At 37.6% G+C, this 22144-nt stretch overlaps 2 protein-coding genes across 4 annotated transcripts in view; one reads left to right on the top strand and one right to left on the bottom strand.

The window, feature by feature from the left end:
- LOC126379399 (uncharacterized) overlaps positions 1–14646 on the top strand; it is a 52645-nt gene extending 37999 nt beyond the window's left edge. Inside the window, exons 4-9 of the mRNA XM_050028137.1 lie at positions 6844–6971; positions 7181–7317; positions 8244–8379; positions 9104–9210; positions 9777–9910; positions 10793–14646. Coding sequence (XP_049884094.1) covers positions 6844–6971; positions 7181–7317; positions 8244–8379; positions 9104–9210; positions 9777–9910; positions 10793–10892 — 742 coding nt within the window. The 3' untranslated portion in view covers positions 10893–14646. The remainder of the gene's footprint in view (positions 1–6843; positions 6972–7180; positions 7318–8243; positions 8380–9103; positions 9211–9776; positions 9911–10792) is intronic.
- Positions 14647–16525: 1879 nt separating this feature from the next.
- The window catches only part of LOC126379537 (cyclin G), a 46909-nt gene continuing 41290 nt past the window's right edge, over positions 16526–22144 (bottom strand). For all 3 annotated transcript variants that reach the window (XM_050028329.1, XM_050028330.1, XM_050028331.1), the window contains exon 11: positions 16526–21945. In XM_050028329.1, the coding sequence (XP_049884286.1) occupies positions 21864–21945 (82 nt within the window). In that variant the 3' untranslated portion in view covers positions 16526–21863. The remainder of the gene's footprint in view (positions 21946–22144) is intronic.

Genomic DNA, 22144 nt, shown 5'->3' on the forward strand with positions numbered 1-22144 from the left:
TGGAATCAGAGGCAATGTCGTGAAGTGGATTGAAGACTTCCTGTCAAATCGCACATTCTCTGTGCGCATCGGAGAATCATACTCTGTTCCCAGAAAAGTCCTCAGCGGTGTGCCGCAGGGATCGGTGTTAGGACCTATTTTATTCAGTATCTACCTTACATATCTTAAACATGGTATCATGTCTGATATATCACTCTTTGCAGATGACACGAAAATAACGGGGAATCCACTTATTAGCTATAATATAATCCAAGATGATCTTGATAAAGTAATTGCTTGGACCCGAGATTGGCTAATCACATTGGCAAGTAACCACCCCACGTTGAGTTACACCATTGACTCAAAACCTCTCGAGTGTGTTAAAAAACAAAAGGACTTTGGCATAACGATAACACATAATCTAAAGTGGGACGAACACATTATTGGAATCACTAAGAAGGATAACTCCCTTTTATACATAATTAGAAAAGCTTTTTATCATACAGATACGGAATTGTTTCTTAGGCTTTACAAAACTTACTTACGTCAGACCGCTGTTAGAACATGGGTTTCAAATATGGAGACTTTACTATCGGAAGGACATTGCACTACTAGAGAGTCCAAAGAAGAGCAACAAAGATGGTGACAGTACTGGCTGGCCGGAGTGGACCTTAGCGGGGGCCGCAGGACTCTCACCTCTGGCTTGCCTTCATTGGCCAGCCAGAGTGGGGCGTTAGAGCTATACGCTCGCAGGGTGGAAGTGAAAGATGCATAAGTCGCGAGTTGGTAAGGCGGGTAAACCGCCTCGCAGAAAGCGGTGTACACCTCTTGACACCCTGAGATGCTCACAACCATGTTGCTGTCTTGCCATCCAGTCGCGTCGGCTAGATAGGTGGCCCAACCAGTGAGTGACGAGTCACCGCCTGCCCAATGTATCTCTGTTATTAACATTGGTCGAGCAGGCGCAGTAGCCCCAGTATATAGGTTCACTAACCCCCAACCCAATAGCCCAATTCCTTTTGTTCCCATAATCTGCAATAGTCGTAGGACTACGAACCAGGGATTGTCTTTGGGTGCACTCCCAAAGTGCATACAGGGATAATCGCCGGTTGGTGTCACAACACATTTAGAGTAAATTGTCTTAAGGGGCCTCTACGTGTTGGCTTCGGCCCCACCCACGCCTTCCAAAAGTCCGGGACTCCATGACAGACCCGACCCGAGACATGGAAACGACATACAAATAATAATAAGATTAAAAATAATTAAATAAAAAATATTTTCCCATGATTCGGGAATTTTTCGGGTGTTTATTTTATTTTCCCATATTTTCCCGATATTTTTTCTTTCCCACCCAATTTTTTCTTTCCCTGCCCATCACTACATACGCCACATTCAAGCAATTCATCTAAAAAAACAATTTTGCTATTTGACATTTGCGCTTATAAAAGTAAGTGCGCAATGACAACAAATTTCAAATAGCAATTGCTTTTTAGCCCCATACAGCCTATATACGTTCCACTGCTGGGCACAGGCCTCCCCTCATTCAACTGGAAGAGTATGAAGCATACTCCACCACGCTGCTCCACTGCGTTTGTGGAGGTGTTTTACGGCTACCCGCCAACGGTTTAACATGCCTTCCGAAGCACGGGATCATCATGCTTTTTACTGCAATGTCCTTTCCAAACAAAGGACAGTCTGACCAAGTGATTTCGACAATGTCCCCATCGGGAATCGATCCCGGAACTCCAGATTGTGGAGCCTTTATTTATCTGAAGAAAAAAAAAACGATGACGTCATCAATGTATACATGATTAATATTAATTTGTAAGCTATCAGTTATTTAGTACACGGAACATAATACAGGGTGTTAGTGACATCGTAATGAATACTGAGGGGGGTGATTCAAAGATTCAGACCATGATTTTGAGTTAATGGTAATAGATTCATCATCATCAGCCCATTAACGTCCCCACTGCTGGGGCTCGGGCCTTCCCTATGGATGGATAGGGAGATCGGGCCTTAAACCATCACGCGGGCCCAGTACGGATTGATGGTTATTAACGACTGCTAATGCAGCCGGGACCAACGGCTTAACGTGCCTTCCGAAGCAAGGAGGAGCTCGACCGGCCTTTGCGAAAGTTGCTTAACTTCAACAATCGCAGACCGAGCGCGTTTACCGCTGCGCCACCGAGCTCCTCGGTAATAGATTAATGGAATTTTCGTTACAAAATTCATATTTTTTTTTATATTTTCAATTCTATACTTTTGCGATGAAAAATTCCACGTGATATTATTAACTCAGAATAACGAGCTGAATCATCCCTCTCAGTATTCGTTACGATGTCACTTACACCCCGTACAAGTACATACAGGTAGCCATACAAGTAGGTATGGGTGTTAGTGACACCGTAACAAATTCAGAGGGGGATGATTCAGACCATGATTCTGAGTTGATATCAAGTGGAATTTCTTGTCGGAAAATTCATGAAAATTTTAGTGTTTTTTTAAATTAATTTCAGTTTCATACTTTTGGAAAATTCCACGTGATATCAACTCAGAATCATGGTCCGAATTATCCCTCGAAGTTTTCGTAACACCCTGTATATCTGAGGTGATACAGGTCACCGTCCACAGTATAATATTAAATCATGTTGTTTATTTCCACAATTGCGGCGCAAAAGTCAAATAATTATAAATTATTCTAATACCTATTTTTTATCATTATACTAACGCCATTTTGTTTGTGGTTTGAAAATAGTTTATAATAAACACTTCCATTGGTTTCAGATAGGTATAGGGATAAATTGAACACAATAATTTATTTAATTACTTCAACTATGCTTCTGTGCTGATCTGGAAGGAAATAAAAAACATAGAACAGAAGCGGCATGTCGTAAAATCCGACAGAGGAAAAGGCTGGTTGCCAACTAGTCAAATCAGTTACTTTTTACTAAACCTGAAAATACGAAACTGCTATATTTGTTTGTAAAAGCACCCTGCGACGTCATAGTACTCGTAAAATGTCGGACTTATTATAACGTTTTTCTTGATTAAAATTCACAAATAAGTCAAATAGGAAATAGAAAATGTTTCTCGTTAGTTTCAGATCTGTCTTTATTTAGTTATCAGAATTTGATAATTTATCTTGAACCTAGTACACGACCCAATTGGGTAGTTTAAGTTTCCTAAGTCAAAGATAAATTATGAAATTCTGATTACTAAGTAAGTAAGTAAGTAAAATCTTTATTTCCTCTACAAAAACACATGGATACATAAATACATACAAAAATACAATATTTGTAGAGGCTGGAGCCTAAACTAGGATACCCTGTGTTTTAGGACTCCAGGCCTCCACCTCCAGAAAGTCATGGTCAAGAGAAAATAACAAAATGGAAAAGAAAAAATAAAAATAGTTAACTTGAATTAAACAGACTAAATCACAAAACTTTTTTTAAAAAGAAAATATTAATTCTATAAATGCTTTTCTGGATTACTGGAAACGTTACGCGGGTTGGAAGGTTAGACAGCCAGTCGCTTCTGTAAAAAAACCGGACCTGTCAAATTTTCAGTTTAGGTAAGCGGACCCTGTGGAAAACGGGATAATTCTAGGGATATGATGATGACATAATAATATGCTACATACCTATAGACCGTAACATACCTGAAAGCGTACTTCCCAATCTATTTAATACATTCGCGTTACTGATAAAATAACAATAGATCGACCTTGGCACTATAGCATTGACGTCTTTGCCATACAGTCACAATAAAAAAGTATAAAAACAACGTACAGTTCACAGAATAATCATTAGGCCGGAAAATCGGCGGCATATTTTTACCTGAAGTTACCGGTGGTATAGGGTGTTAGTGACATCGTAACGAATCATCATCATCAGCCCATTAACGTCCCCACTGCTGGGGCACGCCTTCCCTATGGATGGATAGGGAGATCGGGCCTTAAACCATCACGCGGGCCCAGTGCGGATTGATGGTTATTAACGACTGCTAATGCAGCCGGGACCAACGGCTTAACGTGCCTTCCGATGCACGGAGGAGCTCGAGATGAAAACTTTTTTTTCGTGGTCACCCATCCTATAACCGGCCTTTGCGAAAGTTGCTTAAGTTCAACAATCGCAGACCGAGCGCGTTTACCGCTGCGCCACCGAACTCCTCCTGCGCCACCGAGCTCCTCAACGTAACGAATACTGAAGGGGATAATTCAGGCCATGATTCTAAGTTGATATGCAGTGGAATTTTCCATTTTCAGGGGGGTTAAAAATGGCCACATCGAAGCAATTCAACTAAGAATACAATATTGCTATTTGACATTTGCATCGCGCACTTGCTTTTGTATGCGCAAATGTCCAATTGCAATATTGCTTTTTTAGATGAATTGTTTCGATGTGGCCTTTTTAACCCCCAGTTCCATACTTTTGCGACGGAAAATTCCACTTGATATCAACTCAGAATTACGGTGTGAATCATGAGGTATGTGACCTAACCTGTATTGGGTTAGTTTTCCCTTCGCGCCAAGGTCAGACAGGCAGTCGCTTCTATAAATAAAAAACCGGACCTGTCATATCTTCAGGTTAGGTAAACCTGGGAGAAACGGGATAACGCTAGGGAGCGATAATGCTAATGTACAGACATCATGAATGCAGTAAAATATATAAAATTAAGTACATTTAAGGACATAACTCGCATAAATAGCCTATATACGTCCCACTGCTGGCCTCCCCTCAATCAACCGGAGGGAGTATGGAGCATACTCCACCACGCTGCTCCAATGCGGAACGATGGAGGTGTTTTCCGGCTACAAGCCGGGACCAATGCCTTAACGTGCCTTCCGAAGCACGAAATCATCTTACTTTTTCGGACGATCAGGTGATTAAATTCTTCAATGTCCTTACCAAACAAAAGGCAGTCAGCAGTAATTTCGACAATGTCCCCTTCGGGAATCGAACCCGAACCTCCAGATCTTGAGCCCGACGCTCTAACCACTACACCACGGAGGCTTTAATTACATAAATAACAAAATAATCATACACAAAAACACCACATCGACATACAAAACCCACGCTCACAGTTGGGCAGAAGACGCTTTGTTATTAGCATTCTAAAATAAACATTACGAATTGAAAACAGGTTACCAGCTAATAACATATGCATGCATAAATCCATATTCTTTATCACAACATAATAATGAAATATTCCTTTACATTAAACAGCTTTGGGTGAATATCGAAATGTCAAGTTTTTTCGTGAAAAATGGGGTCCGACATCCTTTCGGATCCTTTTTCATGTCGGAACTCAATTTTTCACGATAAAATAATATGAAAGTTCGCCATCAAACTAGGCACATTGTGATATTCACCCTTTTACGAAGTTATTTTTAACCTGAGGAAGTTTCCAGACTACATTCCCCAACAATAAAATAGATGGCACTGTTGAGATAAAATGTGATTTACCTATTTTCTCATTACTCTGGTACATAATTTATAATTTGGCCAAAAATTACGTGTGTTCCATAAATTTTGTGCCTGTCGATTACTCTTTTTAACTTAAAGTAAAATTAGAACATGTCTGCAGAAATCAGAGCTATTAAGGGGTATATAATTTAAGAATATGTATTTATTTATTTATTAAAGTACATAATTACAGTATGGCCCAATGCGCTGTATGACGAGAAAACAATATACAAACTAATACAACAAAAATAAAAAAAATATATTTTATTATCGAACAACTAGATCCATTTGGTTCTAACAAACTTAAGAACTATGTTAGTAAATTATCTTAAATATCGATAAGGTTCTATTAATCATACAGCCGATCAGTGGACAATCCCCACTGTCGGCTACCGCCCTCAGGACGCTGTTACTGCTGTCGCGCAGTCTGCGCATCAATGATGCTGACTTCTTGCGTACAATAGCTTCAAAGCTGTCAACATCCGCTAGCGCAAACATTGCCGATGAACTGCAGAAACGCGGCAGCCGCAACAACCGCCTGAATGCGTTATTATATTGAATTCTTAGGGCACTGTAGGCCTTCTTGGTATAATTGGGCCATAGGGTGCTGGAATAAAAGGACGTACAGTAGGCTCTAAAAAGGGTTATTTTAACTGCATCCGAGCACCAACATATTCGCCCTGACCGACAGCGCCCTACTCTCCCTCTCAATGTCATCATCAAACATCTCTCAATGTTTTTTTCTTCAATGTAAATATTGAATGAAAAAAGAAACAAAAAGAAAAAATATGACTATAAATAACATGAAAAACGCTAAAAGAAATTACAATTTCAAAATTAAAAAGTAAACTATTAAGTACACAAAAATAAAAATAATAATAGAAAAAAAACAAAACAGTAAATCATTAAGAAATCGTCTCGCAAAAAGCCAAACACTCTCTCTATGTAGTTAGTATAATAATGCTAATGTTAGTTGCACGGTACTAGGTGCACCGAACTTGTATTTGGATTGTAGCACTGTTGTGACTCCACTAATGCACTACTGTTACTGTGATAATTAATTTATTATTTATTAAATTGAGGAACACAATCTCGTCGGTATAATAGTTAGTAGTAGCAGAGAGAGAATTGTCATATTCAAATATTACCTTCCATACTTTGGCCGGCCCAAATTTGATATTGCCGACCAGAGAGACCCTACAGCTTTCGTGCCATAGTAATAAATGCTGACAGATAAGATCTAACGGAATATAGCAAAATTATTTTTTGGGCTTTGACTTCTGGGCAGAAATCCGATGATCTCCTTTGTTGGGTTGCCAACAAGTAACAGCATTGTAAACAAATTATTATTGTTGACAGGTCCTTGTCCTAAACTAATCAATGTATGTCTCCGTAGTGTCCTCCATCACGTGCTGCTGGGCCTGTCGCGCGGCACTCCCGAAGAGGACTTACACCTGGCCCTCTTCCCTCTGCTGTGCGAGCGAGTACTCACGCAAAAGCCACAGCTGTTTTTGGAGGACTTTGGTAAGTCAATATGCTATCCTAACCTAACCTAACTCAGTGTGAGTTAGACCTAACCTAACTCAGTATGACTATAAGAAAATGACAGGTATAACTTAAAATAACATTAGAGAATCAACACTAGTAGCTTATTTTAATTTAAAAAAATAATGAGTTAGAGATAACTCTTTGATTCCCGTTTCCTATTATTTATTTGTATTTTTTTTTATCAGGTTTAAGCCTCCTGAAAGCCGCCACAATGAGATGTCCGCAGAGGCCGCTGATGGCGCGTTACCTCGTGCAGTGCATCCGGACTGCTGTCAAACTAGACCCCGCCGCTGTACAGGGGAAGGACTGTCTCTACAGAGAGGTAAGACTGTATATACATATCTCAGTTGTAAACCTTCTCAGAACCACTTTATCCGGTCTGCTGTCAAACTAGACCCCGCCGCTATTCAGGGGAAGGACTGTCTTTACATAGAGGTAAGACTGTATTTACTTATCTCAGCTGTAAGCTTTCTAAAAGCCGCCTCATCCGGACTGCTGTCAAACTAGACCCCGCCGCTGTTTATGGGAAGGACTGTCTCTACATAGAGGTACGACTGTATTTACTTATCTCAGCTGTAAGCTTAATAAAAGCCGCCTCATCCAAATTGCTGTCAAACCGGAGTCTGCCGCTGTACAGGAAAAGGGCTGTCTCTACAGAGAGGTACGACTGTATTTACTTATCTCAGGTGTAAACCTTCTCAAAACCACTTTATCCGGTCTGCTGTCAAATTAGACCCCACCGCTGTACAGGGGAAGGACTGTCTCTACAGAGAGGTAAGACTGTATTTACTTATTTCAGCTGTAAGCCTTCTAAAAGCCGCCTTATCCGGTCTGCTGTCAAACCAGACCTCTCCACTGTACAGGGTACATAGAGGTACGACAGTATTTAATCTCAGATATAAGCCTTCTCACAGCTGCCTTATCCGGACTGCTGTGAAACTAAACCCCGCCGCTGTACAGAGAGGTACGACTGTATTTACATATTGCATGCCACATTACAAAATATGCGAGGATAAAAATTACCCATTTCTCCCATCAGGTGTCGCTACTGTTGAGTGTTCTTAAATTTCGACAGTTCCCCATACTGTTTGAGTAAACGCACATATTATTTTGGTTATATTTTTACACTATAAACCTGTGCGCAGCGTTTAACTGCAAAATGATAGTGTTATAGAAAAACTTATCCACGACTCCCATGACCTCAACTACAAATGATTATTCCCTCTAATGATCATACTGCCCTGCCAGGTGGACGCGCAAGGCGACACGCTCGTGACAGCGTGCGCACGCGCCGGCGACTCGTACGCAGCTGTACTAGCCGAGCTGCTGCGGCGCGACCACAACGACCTGCCGCTGTTCAACGTGCAGCACGGCAACACTGAAGGTTAGTGCTCAAATAACACCATAATGTAGCAACACTGAAAGAAAAAAAGAAAGAAAGAAAAAAAGCGGCATTTTAGAATGACCTGTAGTGTTTGTGCAGTAATTTAGAAAGAAATATTTATTATTTTAGGACACAGATACGGATTACATATATAAAGGTGTTAGTGACATCGTAACGAATACTGAGGGGGATGATTGTGATGATGATTGAGCATGAATTTAAGTTATATCAAGTGGATTTTCGCCGTCGCAAAAGTATGGAACTGAAAATAATTAAAAAAACAAAAAAGTATGAATTTTCCAACTGAAAATTCCACTTTATTAACTCAGAATCCTGGTCTGAATCACCCCCCTTAGTATTCGTTACGATGTCACTAACACCCTGTATAAATTACAATAACGTCACATCAAAAAACAAATAACACCATATGAAATACTCACTATGTAGGTAACTGCATAGATAGAACTAATGGCTAAATACAATTAAAAAATCAATAAAAAAAAAACAAAAATAGTCTATTAATAATAAGAATAAAGAAAAAATTTAAAAATTAAAAGAAACAAGCGAGAGAGTATGTACAGCCACTTCTCGCCAACTATGATTAAGTTCATGTAACAGGGCACAAATTCTGGAAACTCTGTGTGCGTGTGTGTGTGTGTGAGTGTACTCTGTGTGTGTGTGTGTGTTTCTCTGTGTGTGTATTTATTATTATTTAATTTTCCAGGATATTCAGCATTGCACGTAGCTTGCAGACAACATACAGCGGCAGCGCCCTGCCTGCACGTTGTTCACGTGCTTCTAGAGCACGGAGGCGCCGACATCTGGAAGGGGGTATGTATTTGTCGGATAAACTACTAAATTGCATAGTTGACTGTTTTTAAAATGTAAATATTTAAAATATGTTTAAAGATATTATTTGTCTAACATATGCAAGGGGGATGATTCAGAATTAATATCAAGTGGAATTTTCCGTCGCAAAATTCATGGTTTTTTTTTTAAATTATTCAATCAATCAATCAATCAATAATACTTTATTGCACAACGACATATACAAAGGACATAAACATAATTAACATAATTATTTTCAAATCTATTACTATTTTCTTTTGCGATGGAAAATTTCACTTGATATTAACTCAGAATAATGAGCTGAATCACCCCCCTCAGTATTCGTTACGATGTCACTTACACCTGTACAAGTACATAGGGTGTTAGTGACATCGTAACGAATACTGAGGGGATGATTCAGACCATGATTCTGAGTTAATATTAAGTATAATATATTTTTTTTGTGTTTTTATTTCAATTAATTTCAGTTCCATACTAGTGCGTTTGTATTTTTTTTAAATACTTATCCGAAACTGTGAAGTAGCCAATTGTTAATGTTGTGTGGTCAGGACTCGAAGGGCGGCGACACGGCGGTGCACATGGCGGTGAACTCCGCCAGCTGCGAGCTGCAGCTGGTGCTGCTGCTGTTCAGGCACCTCGACAGGAAGCTGTGGAAGAAGCTGGCGCACGTGCCCAACAGGAGGTCAGTTTATACATTATAGACCTCGTATCATCATCCCCCTACCAACCCTGACACCAGGGTTGATGGGGTTGGTAATCCACCTCACAACCCACACGATAGAAGAAGATCGGATGATAGCATTATCCGGTTTTTCCGCTTACCTAACCTGACGATTTGACAGGTCTGGTTTTTTACAATAAGGAATAATACTGCTTATAGAACGGCAACTCTCCGCTCCCCACCAGCGGCTGAGCTAGGTTTACCTCACCCCCTCGGACTTACTTTAGTCTTCAATCGTATGGGCGTCAGACGTCACACACACGTGCGCGTGTCCGATAACGTCAATGTGTAGTGTCTGTTTACACAAGGTGTTTTGTATGAAAGATCTATGTACGAATATTAACGCATATTTATGGAACGCGACTGTCGTGCCTCACCCAACAGGGTCCACATAATATCAGCGTCGTGGTTCACGCCGCGACTTGTGCTGAGTGAGGCCCTTTTATCTCAGGACGTCCACCACCACCTTATGATCATTGTAATGAACATCCTTCTATGCTTTTTGTAATTGTTTTGTAAAAAAATTTAAGTGATGTTATTGTCTTGTCTTTGTGTGTGGCGTCCTTTTATAAGAAACAATTTCTATTCTATTCTAAGTGTCCGGGTGTGCTTAAACTTAATATTTACAATGTTTAAAATATGTTTATGATTTATATATCTTCCTCGTCCATTTGTCTTTTGAAGCATCCTCCAGCTGTTTCCACTTATCCCTGTCTTCTCCACATATTTCTTGCTGTTTTTCTTAATTCTTCTTCCTTGGGTCTCTTAATTGGATTGAATTTCATATTTACGGTTTATATGTAATATGTTTTAAAATAAATAATCTTTTTCTTTTCTCCCCAGCTCGGTGACACCCCTGGACTATGCCCGCTGCGCCGCCAAGTCCACAACCAGACAGAATTACCCTCCAGAAGTACTGGACTTCCTCAAGAAATGCCGCTGAAATCAACATGAGCCTATTCTTACCAGCCCAAATCATGGCGGATTATCCGACACTATTGTAGTGCCGATTTGACGAACAAAATTTTATTTTCTTTTAATTTGACAGCCCTATGCCGTCTTTCACTTACGATAAGTGCCAGAAAGAGACGGAGGTAGTTTGAAAACTGTAAAATGGAATCGAAATCGAGTTTGTGGCTACACGTTACCTTTCCAACAGTAGGTTATTGGCGTTATATATATGCGCTCGTTGATAAGCTGAACACAAATTGCCTTCGGATTATCGCAAACCAGCGAGCGTTTAGAAATTGACGACGCCGTTTCTAATGAGACGAGTTAGACTATTTGCCTACGACATATATATATGTGCATAATTTTGTTAACAAACCCTTGCAATAGACAAGTTTCAAAGGTGAAAAATTGTATTGTAAATTTTAACCTGCAATTAAATTTCAATGAAAACAGGGTTTTGTCACTGGGTTTTGTTGAATAAAGTCACAGAAATATGCGATTTTTCAACAATTCGTTTAGTTCACATGGTTTTCACTCGTCATACGTCTGCTTCAGACGATTCATTGCTATCAGAGTCACGCACTTTTCTCCATGCAATCCAATTCTGGAGCGGCAAATTCTACCGCACACTGCAGAAGCCTCCAAGTGGAATGTTGTCGGCTTGGTGTCATTCTCCTACTCGTCAGAGTCTAGAACCAGGGGGGTTAAAAACACCACATCGAAGCAATTCATTAAAAAAGCAATATTGCAATTTGACATTTACGCATAAAAAAGTAAGCGCGCGATGTAAACAATTGTCAAATAGCAATATTGCTTCTTTAGATGAATTGATTTGACGTGGCCTTTTTAACCCCCAGGTCTTGTCGTGAGCTTGACGCCTGCGCAGTACAGTCATGAGCAATATAATGTACCCACTTTAGGACTGTCGCACTAACATATTTGACATTTGGTGAGACTTACAGTGCAATTTGTCAAAAAAAAACATGTCACATGGTACCAAAATGCGCATATTGATGCGCGTGCATGCTTTCCACTCATCACTAAGGCAACGATAAACAGCCTATTGCGTCCCACTGCTGGGCACAGGCCTCCCCTCATCCGTTTGCGGGCTTAGCACCGTAAGCAAGCGACTCTTTCTCGCCGCGACAGAGATCATCTGTCTCTTTCTGTGCAATACTGTGAGAGAGTGACGGGTGACGTATGTCGAGGCGAGAAAGAGTCGCACACTTACGGTACTAAGCCCGCTGATGAGGTAGAATAGAGTATACCACCATGCTGCTTCACTGGTTGGCGGATAAAAAATAAACACCGAAACGCGAGTCGATTTATAAAAGTTTATTTCCTAAATTAACCCTATCGAGAATCGAACCCAGGACTGATAATAGTCAAGTTTTCTAAGGGATACACGACAGGGATGCTTCTAATGTGCCCAATTTTTGAAAAAAAAAAAATATATAAACCGTCTTTGCAAAGACAGAAAACGAACTGTCAAAAGTTGTAATTTTTATCCGCCAATTCGGTTTTCGCGGGCTGTTTTGGCGCCAAGTAAATAGTGTTGCTGTGTGTGAAGTGACGATCGATTTTTATGGAATAATAATTTTATGGGATTTTTATATGTAATTAAGTATATGACAAATGTTGAATTGTTTATTTACCTAATATAACAATTATTGTTAAGAAAAATAAATTGTCGTATGAGTTACGCTACGCTATCTACATAGCCATATTTGTCGCATCGTGCGCGGTAAGTAATCTATTACAAGGAGATTAAAAATGTTCTCTTTTTTATTATATCCCGATATGTATGGATTTTTGACATGGATTTTTTAAGTATAATCCGTGGTCTAAACACGTTGTTTTCTGTTTGTCCTAAGTTTTATATTAGGCCCAAAAGCAATGACAGTCAAAATGGCGGGTGTATGAAAGAATCCATACAAAATGTATATCAGAAAATTTTACCTAAATTACATTATTGTTTTGTCATTATGTCGAGTGCACTTGGTTGTGTTATAACTTTCCCCTAAGGGAGGTACAGATTTTTAAAGCATAGGTACTTAATAGTACAATTTAGGTACAATTTTCTGGTATCACTAAAGTACTCCCGCCATTTTGACTGTCATCAAAAGTAGCGTATAAGAATATTTTTAATTACTTTTTATTGATGCACTGTCATACACTGATGCACTGTTCGTTTTTTTGTACCTTCGCCCACTTAAAGTATTTTTATTGTTTCTCGGGCGGTACAGAGTAAGAAATGCCGGGGATATCTTTGCAAGTTTACTTTTTACGATTTTTAAGGGTGACGATACACGATCAATTGTGATTGACGACGATTGATGAGAAGTTTCTTTGCATAATTATAGTGCATTTTATTTGAGCATCTCTTTAGTACGATAGACGTTAGTGAACTTATGATTATTTCATAGTTATTAAATACGTTATAAAGATTACCAGTCAAGTTTTAGTTAATAATAAAATTATAATATTTATATCGTATTGATCTCCTTCATTAAAATAATTTGATCTGAATTATCGATATCCATTGTTTTAACAAAACATATTTTAGAAATCCCACCACATATGAAAATTTTATTTTTTTATCGTAATATTCGTATGTAAAAAATCACGGCACAACAATTATTTTTACAATTATTTTGGCGCCGATTCTGGCAGACGGACTTAATCTTAAATTCATTTGACAGCTCAAAAAAATAGACCTATCCTTCTCTGATCATACGTGAAGAAAGAGACAACTAGTTTTGGAACTGTCAAAATAACTTATAATTAAGTTGGTGTGTCCGAATCGGCACCATTGCGTAGGTATATACCTATCTAGTTTGGGCTAGCATTAAGTTTGTAAATAGAAAACAAAAACATAAAAACGAAAAAAAACGAATGAGAAGTGATTTGACGGCAATGTTTCTGTTTGCAGAGCATTTTGGAAGAAGTTAGTCTTATCCACAGACGTATTATTGAGTTTATTATGTCGCGTCTGTGAGTTTTTACCTGATAATTATTTTCGGAGTCAATTTTGTTATAAGACAGCGGCGTACGGTCAACTTGGCATCAGTAATTTGATATTGGTGCAAACTACTCAATTTTAAGTTTGACAATTCTAAAACTGGCTTATTATAAGAATTTTCTAGAAGTTCCAATTTGCCTCTGGAAGACGCAAGTTACAGAAGCTTTTCTTCCAAGAAAAGTTACGGATGATAATGTTAACGCGTCTTTGAAATTGTAGAGTGTTTGTCGTTTAAAATAGTTTCTACCCTGACACATACAGTATTATTACAAAATGAAGATTAAAAGATAAACTAGGTTTAAAATGAAGTCCGTGTCATGAAAGAAGTCTCACAGTCGCCGCGCTAATGTCGCTGATTCTGCATAGAATAATTATGACATTCATTCGTAGCGCGGATTACTATTTAAAACCTAATTTATATTTAGTCTTCATTTTGTAATAACTATTAAAATCCTATCCTATGATTGGCTAAAAATTCAGTAAATTGACAGGAGATGTCAGTTTCAACCAATCACAGGACAGCATTTTTTATTTGTCAAAATAGAAGCTGTACTATTGAGCCTCTGATTTCGTTCAGTAATTGATCAATTTGATTGATGCAAAGTTGATCGTATCGTGTGCGCCTGTGAGTTGTATCATATTCATTATACCATTAGTGTAAGCTTAACAGATTCACAATAAAATTATATTGTAATGACAATGAAATAAAGTTTGTTAACAGTAATCGTGTTTTTTATTGCACAAGGACTCGCCTTGTGTTATGTCTTGGGGCGGCACTGGCTAGTTTCACGAAGGTTCAACGAAGCACTCTATTTTCGTTGCACACAGGAATAAGAAATTACAAAAAAGTGTTACCACCTTAATAATTATTATAAAACTAATACATTTTAGTTGGTGTTGCCAACACTACACTTGATGCAATTTTTTGTTTTTTTTTTTTTTGAGTATGTGGAGTGGTGTGAAAGATATTACTCTTGTAGATGAATTGCTTCGATGTGGCATTTTTAACCCACCTGTTCTAACAGGATATTTCTAAAAGATATTTGGATCAGATTTGTATATAGTTATATTGCTTCTCTTTATTTTGATCAATATAATAATGGGTGGAAGATGTGTTGAGTTTAATTCCCAAAAACAAAGGTAAAAGATGCATATCCATGAAATTAGAAGCTTAAACGACGAAGGCAACTTTATACATCGCCATCTATATTTTTATTAGGAAAAGTTTAAAACAAAATGTTAGGTTGGTAAAAAACTGAAGCTATGACGTCAAAAAAAGAAAATTTTGAAATGAGGGTAAATACACCGTCAACAAGTTCTAAGTGTACTTTTAAAATGTTGACAGTGTAACTACCCTCATTTCAAAATTTTCTTTTTTTGACGTCACAGCTTCAGTTTTTACCAACCTAACCTATAGTAGGTAACATTTTATTTTAACTTAATTGATGCTTAATTGTCACTTTATTATTGCTGCCGTTTCTAGTAGTCGTCGAGTCTAATTTGATTCAATATTCTGTGCAATATTATAATTCATACATAACAAATAATACAGGATGTTAGTGACATCGTAAGGAATACTGAGGGGGATGATTCAGACCATGATTCCGAGTTAATATCATGCGAAAAAGTTTTCGTTATGACGTCACTAACACCCTGTACATAACATAAATCCCGTCAATGAACCTCTTCAAAGTCAGAGGTATGGCGCATACTCCACCACGCTGCTCCAGTGCGACTGGCATCCCGTGCCCAACGATTCTTTACGTGCCTTCCGAAGCACGGAATCTTCTTACTGTTTTGGATTATCAGGACGGTGTCACAAATTGATAACAGTGCCCCCATCGGGAATCGAACCCGGACCTTCAGAAATCCATAAGTACAATCCATAGACAGCTATTAAATAAATTTAAGTGATGCTTTTAATGCACCAGTAGGCTCTGCACGATAAACGCGCCGCTTGACGTCCGTCCACGTAGATAGCATACTTATCGTTTATTGGTCGAAGCGCTCAATATAATTCGCGGCGCGGTTGTCATGCAGACACAGCAAGAAAGGTCAACTAAAAACACGTACAAATGCTACCTACTTACTATCGGATGGGTTAGAAAAGTTAGGTTAGCACAAAACGCAGGCTATGACGTCAAAAAAAGAAAATTTTGAAATGAGGGTAGTTACACTGTCAACATAGTTTACGTATACTTTTGAAATGTCAGTGTGACTACCCTCAATGCAATTTTAATAGGTGTCAATATCGAAGTATGCAATAGGCTGTATTCACGACATCAGTTCCTTAGGACAAATAACCCTACTTTAAGTTTGCTTCTCCATAACCTCTTTACGTGTTACTAACCTATTTGTGACGTCATTATAACATTGTGTTGTCCTACTTTTAGGTAACTTTTGCAACAGTGGACTACCCACCGAGTATTCTCTTCGAAGAATCTATCTTACATAAAACCTGTTATTTACGTTTATAAACAGTGTTCTTCGGAACTTTGACATTGGCAGAATCATCGTTCAGTAACGATGCAGCCATAAACAACAAGAAAGAAAAAGAACCACTCTACAAGTTTCTAATAACATTTGCAAATAAAACAAAAACAAAGAGTCCCAACTTGTTTTATTATCTCAATGATTCGAGATTTCAGATTTTTTGATTTCATTTAGAGCACACATTACATAGAATTCCAGTTACAAATGCATACACTACACACGCCTACAATTACACATTTACTTTTAAATGCACAGGAAACCATTTCTTTAGCAAACTTACGACGATCTATTGCAAATGATGACTACGCGGAATTGAAATAATTAAAAAAACTGATCGTCTAAGGTACTTTAAAAAAATCAAAATAATTTACAAAAAAAGTTTGCTAAAAAAATAGTCTAAGCACACAACTCTATGGCTTTAGGACAAAAGAAAAATACCTTCGATCGATACGTAATAAAGATGGTTAGATCGAGAATTAACACTTGCTTGATCGGGTCAGATTATATCTATCCTAACTTCCTAGTAAAATATAACAAAACTGTACATTGTATCATGATTATGTGACACGTATACCCAGGTAAATACAGCAATAGAATAATACTACGTATAGAACGGTAACTCCCCGCACCAATTCGTGTCGGACCCTGACCTCACCTCCTCTGGATGTTACTTTAGACCAAATGGCCGGAAACTAAGAGATAAAGGAGAGCGCGCGGACTTTGTCTCGTTCTATAATACAAGGTAAAAATGTTTTATTTTTAATGGAGTGTCTTGGAAAAGATTTACATTATTCTGCAAAATTTTCACACCAGCTAAATGTATTATTCTTTCCGATATCCAGCTATATTTAACAGAGTATACGCGATATGGCTGTCTCAATACATTATGCTAGGCATTCTCTTATATTTCTCATTAAAGAAATCATTAGTATATTAAGGAGAATATTTATTCAGCTCAATTGGTGATAATCATAATGCAATTTTATAAGAAAACGCCTAGTTTAATGTACAAAAGTGGCTGTATGCAATGTTATGTTACAGTCTAATTCTTAAAAAAGTAATAACAACATTTTAGCTAGAACGAGTCATCTGACCCGCTCGCATTCATTATCGATTCATTCGATCTCATTTTAATAATAATTTACGAATTACTTGCCTGATACAGAGAAAACTAATTTTCGAATAGATAATTTGAAAATTATATATTATTCACATTCGAATATTACCTTTATCTGTTTCTGGTTGATAAAAACGCGTGCGTGAGATTAAAAATTGGTCTCATTTTAAATAAGTGCGCTCAACAATTTGGCGCCATTGTAAATTGTTGTAGATGTTGTAAAAAATTTGTACAGTTCACCGAAAACCGGAAGTCAATATAATTACCGTTTACGCAAAAATATTTGAATCTTTTGTCTTTTTGCAAATATCCAGTTTGAACTTATGTATGTCGCGAACTTATGTAAGTTCTAATTAGATATTTGCTAAAAGGCAAATAAAATCTAGGATATTTTTGCATTAACGGTTATGAACTTGACTTCCTGTGTTCGAAGAACTACCCTTTTGGCGCCATTTTTTCTATAATTTCACCTTGTTGAACGCACTGTGCCTTCGATGTCTCGAATGAAATGATTGAAACATTATCAATAAGACTATCACAGAATGTTGTGTACATCATGTTGTTGTGGACGAGGTCACGCACACGACAAGGCCTATTCACGCTGTTTAAAAAAAAACTTAAGGCTTAAAAATTAACAAGCATAAGCCATGTATGCGAATTAAAAACAAACGCAAAGAAAGCGGAAAAAACCGCGAAATGCGGAACAAGAGTGGAACACACATACATCTCTTACGCTTTTTCTAAAAATATTTTTTTTAGTTTTTCGAAAAACTTTTTTTATTTGATTCGTAATTTTACCGTTTTACATGAAAAGAAAATTACCTGAGATCATTTTTTTCTGTATTTTTTTTTATAGATTTGTATTTTTTTTTGTCATTTCTTTTATAATTATAACTAGTTATAATTAAGAAATAAGTATCAAATATTAGAAATTACTATCACTACCGAAATAATAAGTAATGAAAAAAATTAATGCCGAAATATATATTTTTTTTATTTTAATTATTGTTTTTTTTTTTAATATATTTTAAACTCCTTGGAGTTAGTCGAGAAATAAATTGAAAATATATTAATTATTACACAATATTTATAAGTATAATACTACTAGATGTACTTTTAAAAAAAAATCGGTGGACTTGATTTTCACTTTGTTTTTTTTATAATAAAAATCCATTCGCTCGCCTATTAAACGTACTTGGAAACTTACAATCTAGAAAATATGGAATTTTTTCACTTTTTTCCTTATAAAATCATCACAGTAAGAAAAGCTATGGACTCTTCGGGCCTCGCCTATTCCTGTTAAACCTATTTTTTAAACTTAAAATAATAATTCAGTATTTTTACGTTAAACGCGATTGATTCCGGATATAAATTATCTATCATTTTTACATTATTTTCGAAATAACAAAATTATTTTTAAAAACCGAACTACGTACGTACGCGCTAAATAAATTATAATGACTAAGCTCTTTCGAACGAGGAAGAGACGCTGCCCTTACCGATATGCAATTTAAAAAAAAAACAGGTCTATACAGAATAATACTCCAATTTTAAATGGTTCAAATTTACAAATTGCACCACGATTCTTAAAAAATCTGTTTCTTTTTTTTTGTAGAAAAAATTACCTAAATACGAACTAATATGGGCTTTGAAAAGAAGGGATCGTGTGTTTATAACCTTAATTTTTTTTTGAAGATTTCTCGATAACCTCCTATTTTCAAAGTCCATGAAAATTAAACTCTAACGCCCTCGACTCTAGAGAATATTTGCCCCCAAAAGGAAAAAAAAACGGATCACGGAATTTTGACTTTTTTCAAAAGTGGGATCACTCTCCTGACTACGTAGGTATTCTAACACCCATATTCGAAGATGTTCACTCCAACCTTCCTCGACGCCGTCCTTAGTTGAGGCGACCTTAACGAAGACCTCAAACTCAGCTCAAAATTAATTAATTCTTAGACGTCACTTCAACCTTACCTCCAGTTTACTCCAGTGAGGTTGATGACGTCATTATTTTCGTACTATTATGTTGGCAGTACGATATGCTCGACTCCAGTGAGTAAAGCGGTTTTTCCCACTAACCTCACCAACGGGAAGTTTTGTTCCCGTTCGTTAGATCTGCTCTGGGTACCATTGTATACAAAAATGTTAATATTAAATAGATTTTTGTAATAACTATTTTCAAAAGTGGCTAGAAAAGCCTTGATTTTAAACTTACTTGGTCTTATACCAAAATGTTCAGCTGAAGCAGAGTCGAATGGAGGAAGTTTCGAGTTTATATCTTAGAATATAGGTGTTAGTTTCAAAACGCACGTACCTTCGATAGAACACCGGTATTTGTTCGCAGCTGCCTAATTCTTACATCTAAAAACGTATGGCGCAGTAAATACTGTCACTTCCGAAAATATGTTTGTACTTTAGAACCTTGTCCCACGAACTATTTGACAAATTGTAACAACTATTGCACTAAATGACAAATACGTTAAACCGACAAGGTTTTAAACTATGTTGCATATTTTGAGACGCGACCGTACGGTCACGAGTACTAATATGTAAACACTTTGAAACCATGTCACATTAACTTTTTTGACAAATTAAACCATAAGTCTCATTAAATGTCAAATATGATAGTGCGACAGGGTTCTAAAGTGGGTACATGATATTGGTCATGTCTGTAAATCCACCATACAGCCTATATTGACTAGGATGTTAGCGTTTACCTTGCCACACATTTTAAATAAAAAGAAAAAATATTTTCAATGCTGATTTTATTTTTTCTTTAAGAAAAAATGTTTCAATTCGCGCCAATAGTTATTTTATCTTAAACAATACTTTTTTGACCAAAGTTTTTAATTATTCAGCTTATTATCATCCAAGGAACCGTTTCCACGAGTTATCTTTTCCGACTTCTAAAAGAATTATGATTGAAAAAGTAGCAAGTAGATTCGGTTACTTAAATGCGATATTAATAATATAAATAAATGTATTTTTTCTTACGAAAAACATGGAACGATTATAGTTACATTAAATGATTATAATACTGCCAAATCATTACTTTAGATTGCACATTCGTTATCGTGTCTATGACATTCTAAATACAGCCAAATATATAAATATATTTTTTTATGTCAAAATATTGCAATATAAATGTCTTCCGATATTATTAATTATTTAAATAATAAATGTTTTCTGAAATTATTATTTACTTATTTTTGGATTGTACGAAGCAATGCGGCCGACTGTATAAACACAGTGACAGTATTTCAATACTTATTTTACACTGTAAAGTTTTGCGTTTCGCGCGCCAAAAATGTACATTTTAAACTTCGAATTGCCAACCTTAGAAGTTACTTTTTAAAAGTTTTTGCCTGCCTGGCTCTTATAACTTTTAAGCCATTTTTTAGATTGATTTTTTCGGGCCCTTCGAGGGTCTATCGGCAGACAGTAGTGCTGTTGAAATGTTACCGAACAGTTTACCAATAAGTAAACAGACCTCAAATCTAAGCTTAATACCAAAGTAACGATTCAACAAGGAGCTTGGAAACGCTGTTACATCTTACAAACTCGACGAAAAATCGACATTACTACCGCACTGTGACCGTTATCTGTATGCTTATAACCTGATTGCCAAAAATGGTAAACATAAGATCACGACATATCCCAATTGGGATAGACAGAGGTACATCCATCGCAAGATGAACTAAGTACCCACACCTCAGCGAGCTTTCTGTTAGACCAACGTGATAGGTGAGCCGTATCGCCGTCTATGATGGTCGAGCCAATTGTGTTAGTGAAAACTGCACTTGAGATAAATTAATAACTCATTGGTGCAAGTCCAGTACCGGGATTCCAACCGGCGCTCCCCGTTTGAGAAGTAAGCTGGTGTACGATCATCATCATCAGCCCATTAACGTCCCCACTGCTGGGGCACGGGCCTTCCCTATGGATGGATAGGGAGATCGGGCCTTAAACCACCACGCGGGCCCAGTGCGGATTGATGGTTATTAACGACTGCTAATGCAGCCGGGACCAACGGCTTAACGTGCCTTCCGAAGCACGGAGGAGCTCGAGATGAAAACTTTTCTTTTTGTGGTCACCCATCCTATGACCGGCCTTTGCGAAAGTTGCTTAACTCCAACAATCGCAGACCGAGCGCCTCCTCCACAGGACCATAGTGGCTATGCATTATGAAAACAAATAACGATCACAGTTCACTATCACCATGAGTGGAAGATGTAATATCGCTCTTACTGATAAATAAATAGTTTATAATAACATAGACGCTTGGTGTCGTGGTGTTCCAGAAGGTGCCGTGTGGGGGTGAGCAGGGTTCAGTTGTCGCAATACACCGGCAGGACGGGGCTTCGCGGCCAGTCGGATGTCTCCTCGCTCTCGCTACTTTCGCTGCCTGACCTGTTGGGGAAACTGAGCGTGAATCAAACCAAATTAAACATCCTTTAAACAATAAAATATATAACATAACCAGCCTATATACGTTCCACTGCCGGGCACCGGCCTCCCCTTAATTAACCGGAGGGGGTATGGAGCATATTCCACCACGCTGCTCCAATGCGGGTTGGTGGAGGTGTTTTTACGGCTAATAGCCGGGACC

Source organism: Pectinophora gossypiella, chromosome 29, assembly GCF_024362695.1.
Source record: "Pectinophora gossypiella chromosome 29, ilPecGoss1.1, whole genome shotgun sequence".
In the NCBI taxonomy this organism is placed as follows: Eukaryota; Metazoa; Arthropoda; class Insecta; order Lepidoptera; family Gelechiidae; genus Pectinophora; species Pectinophora gossypiella.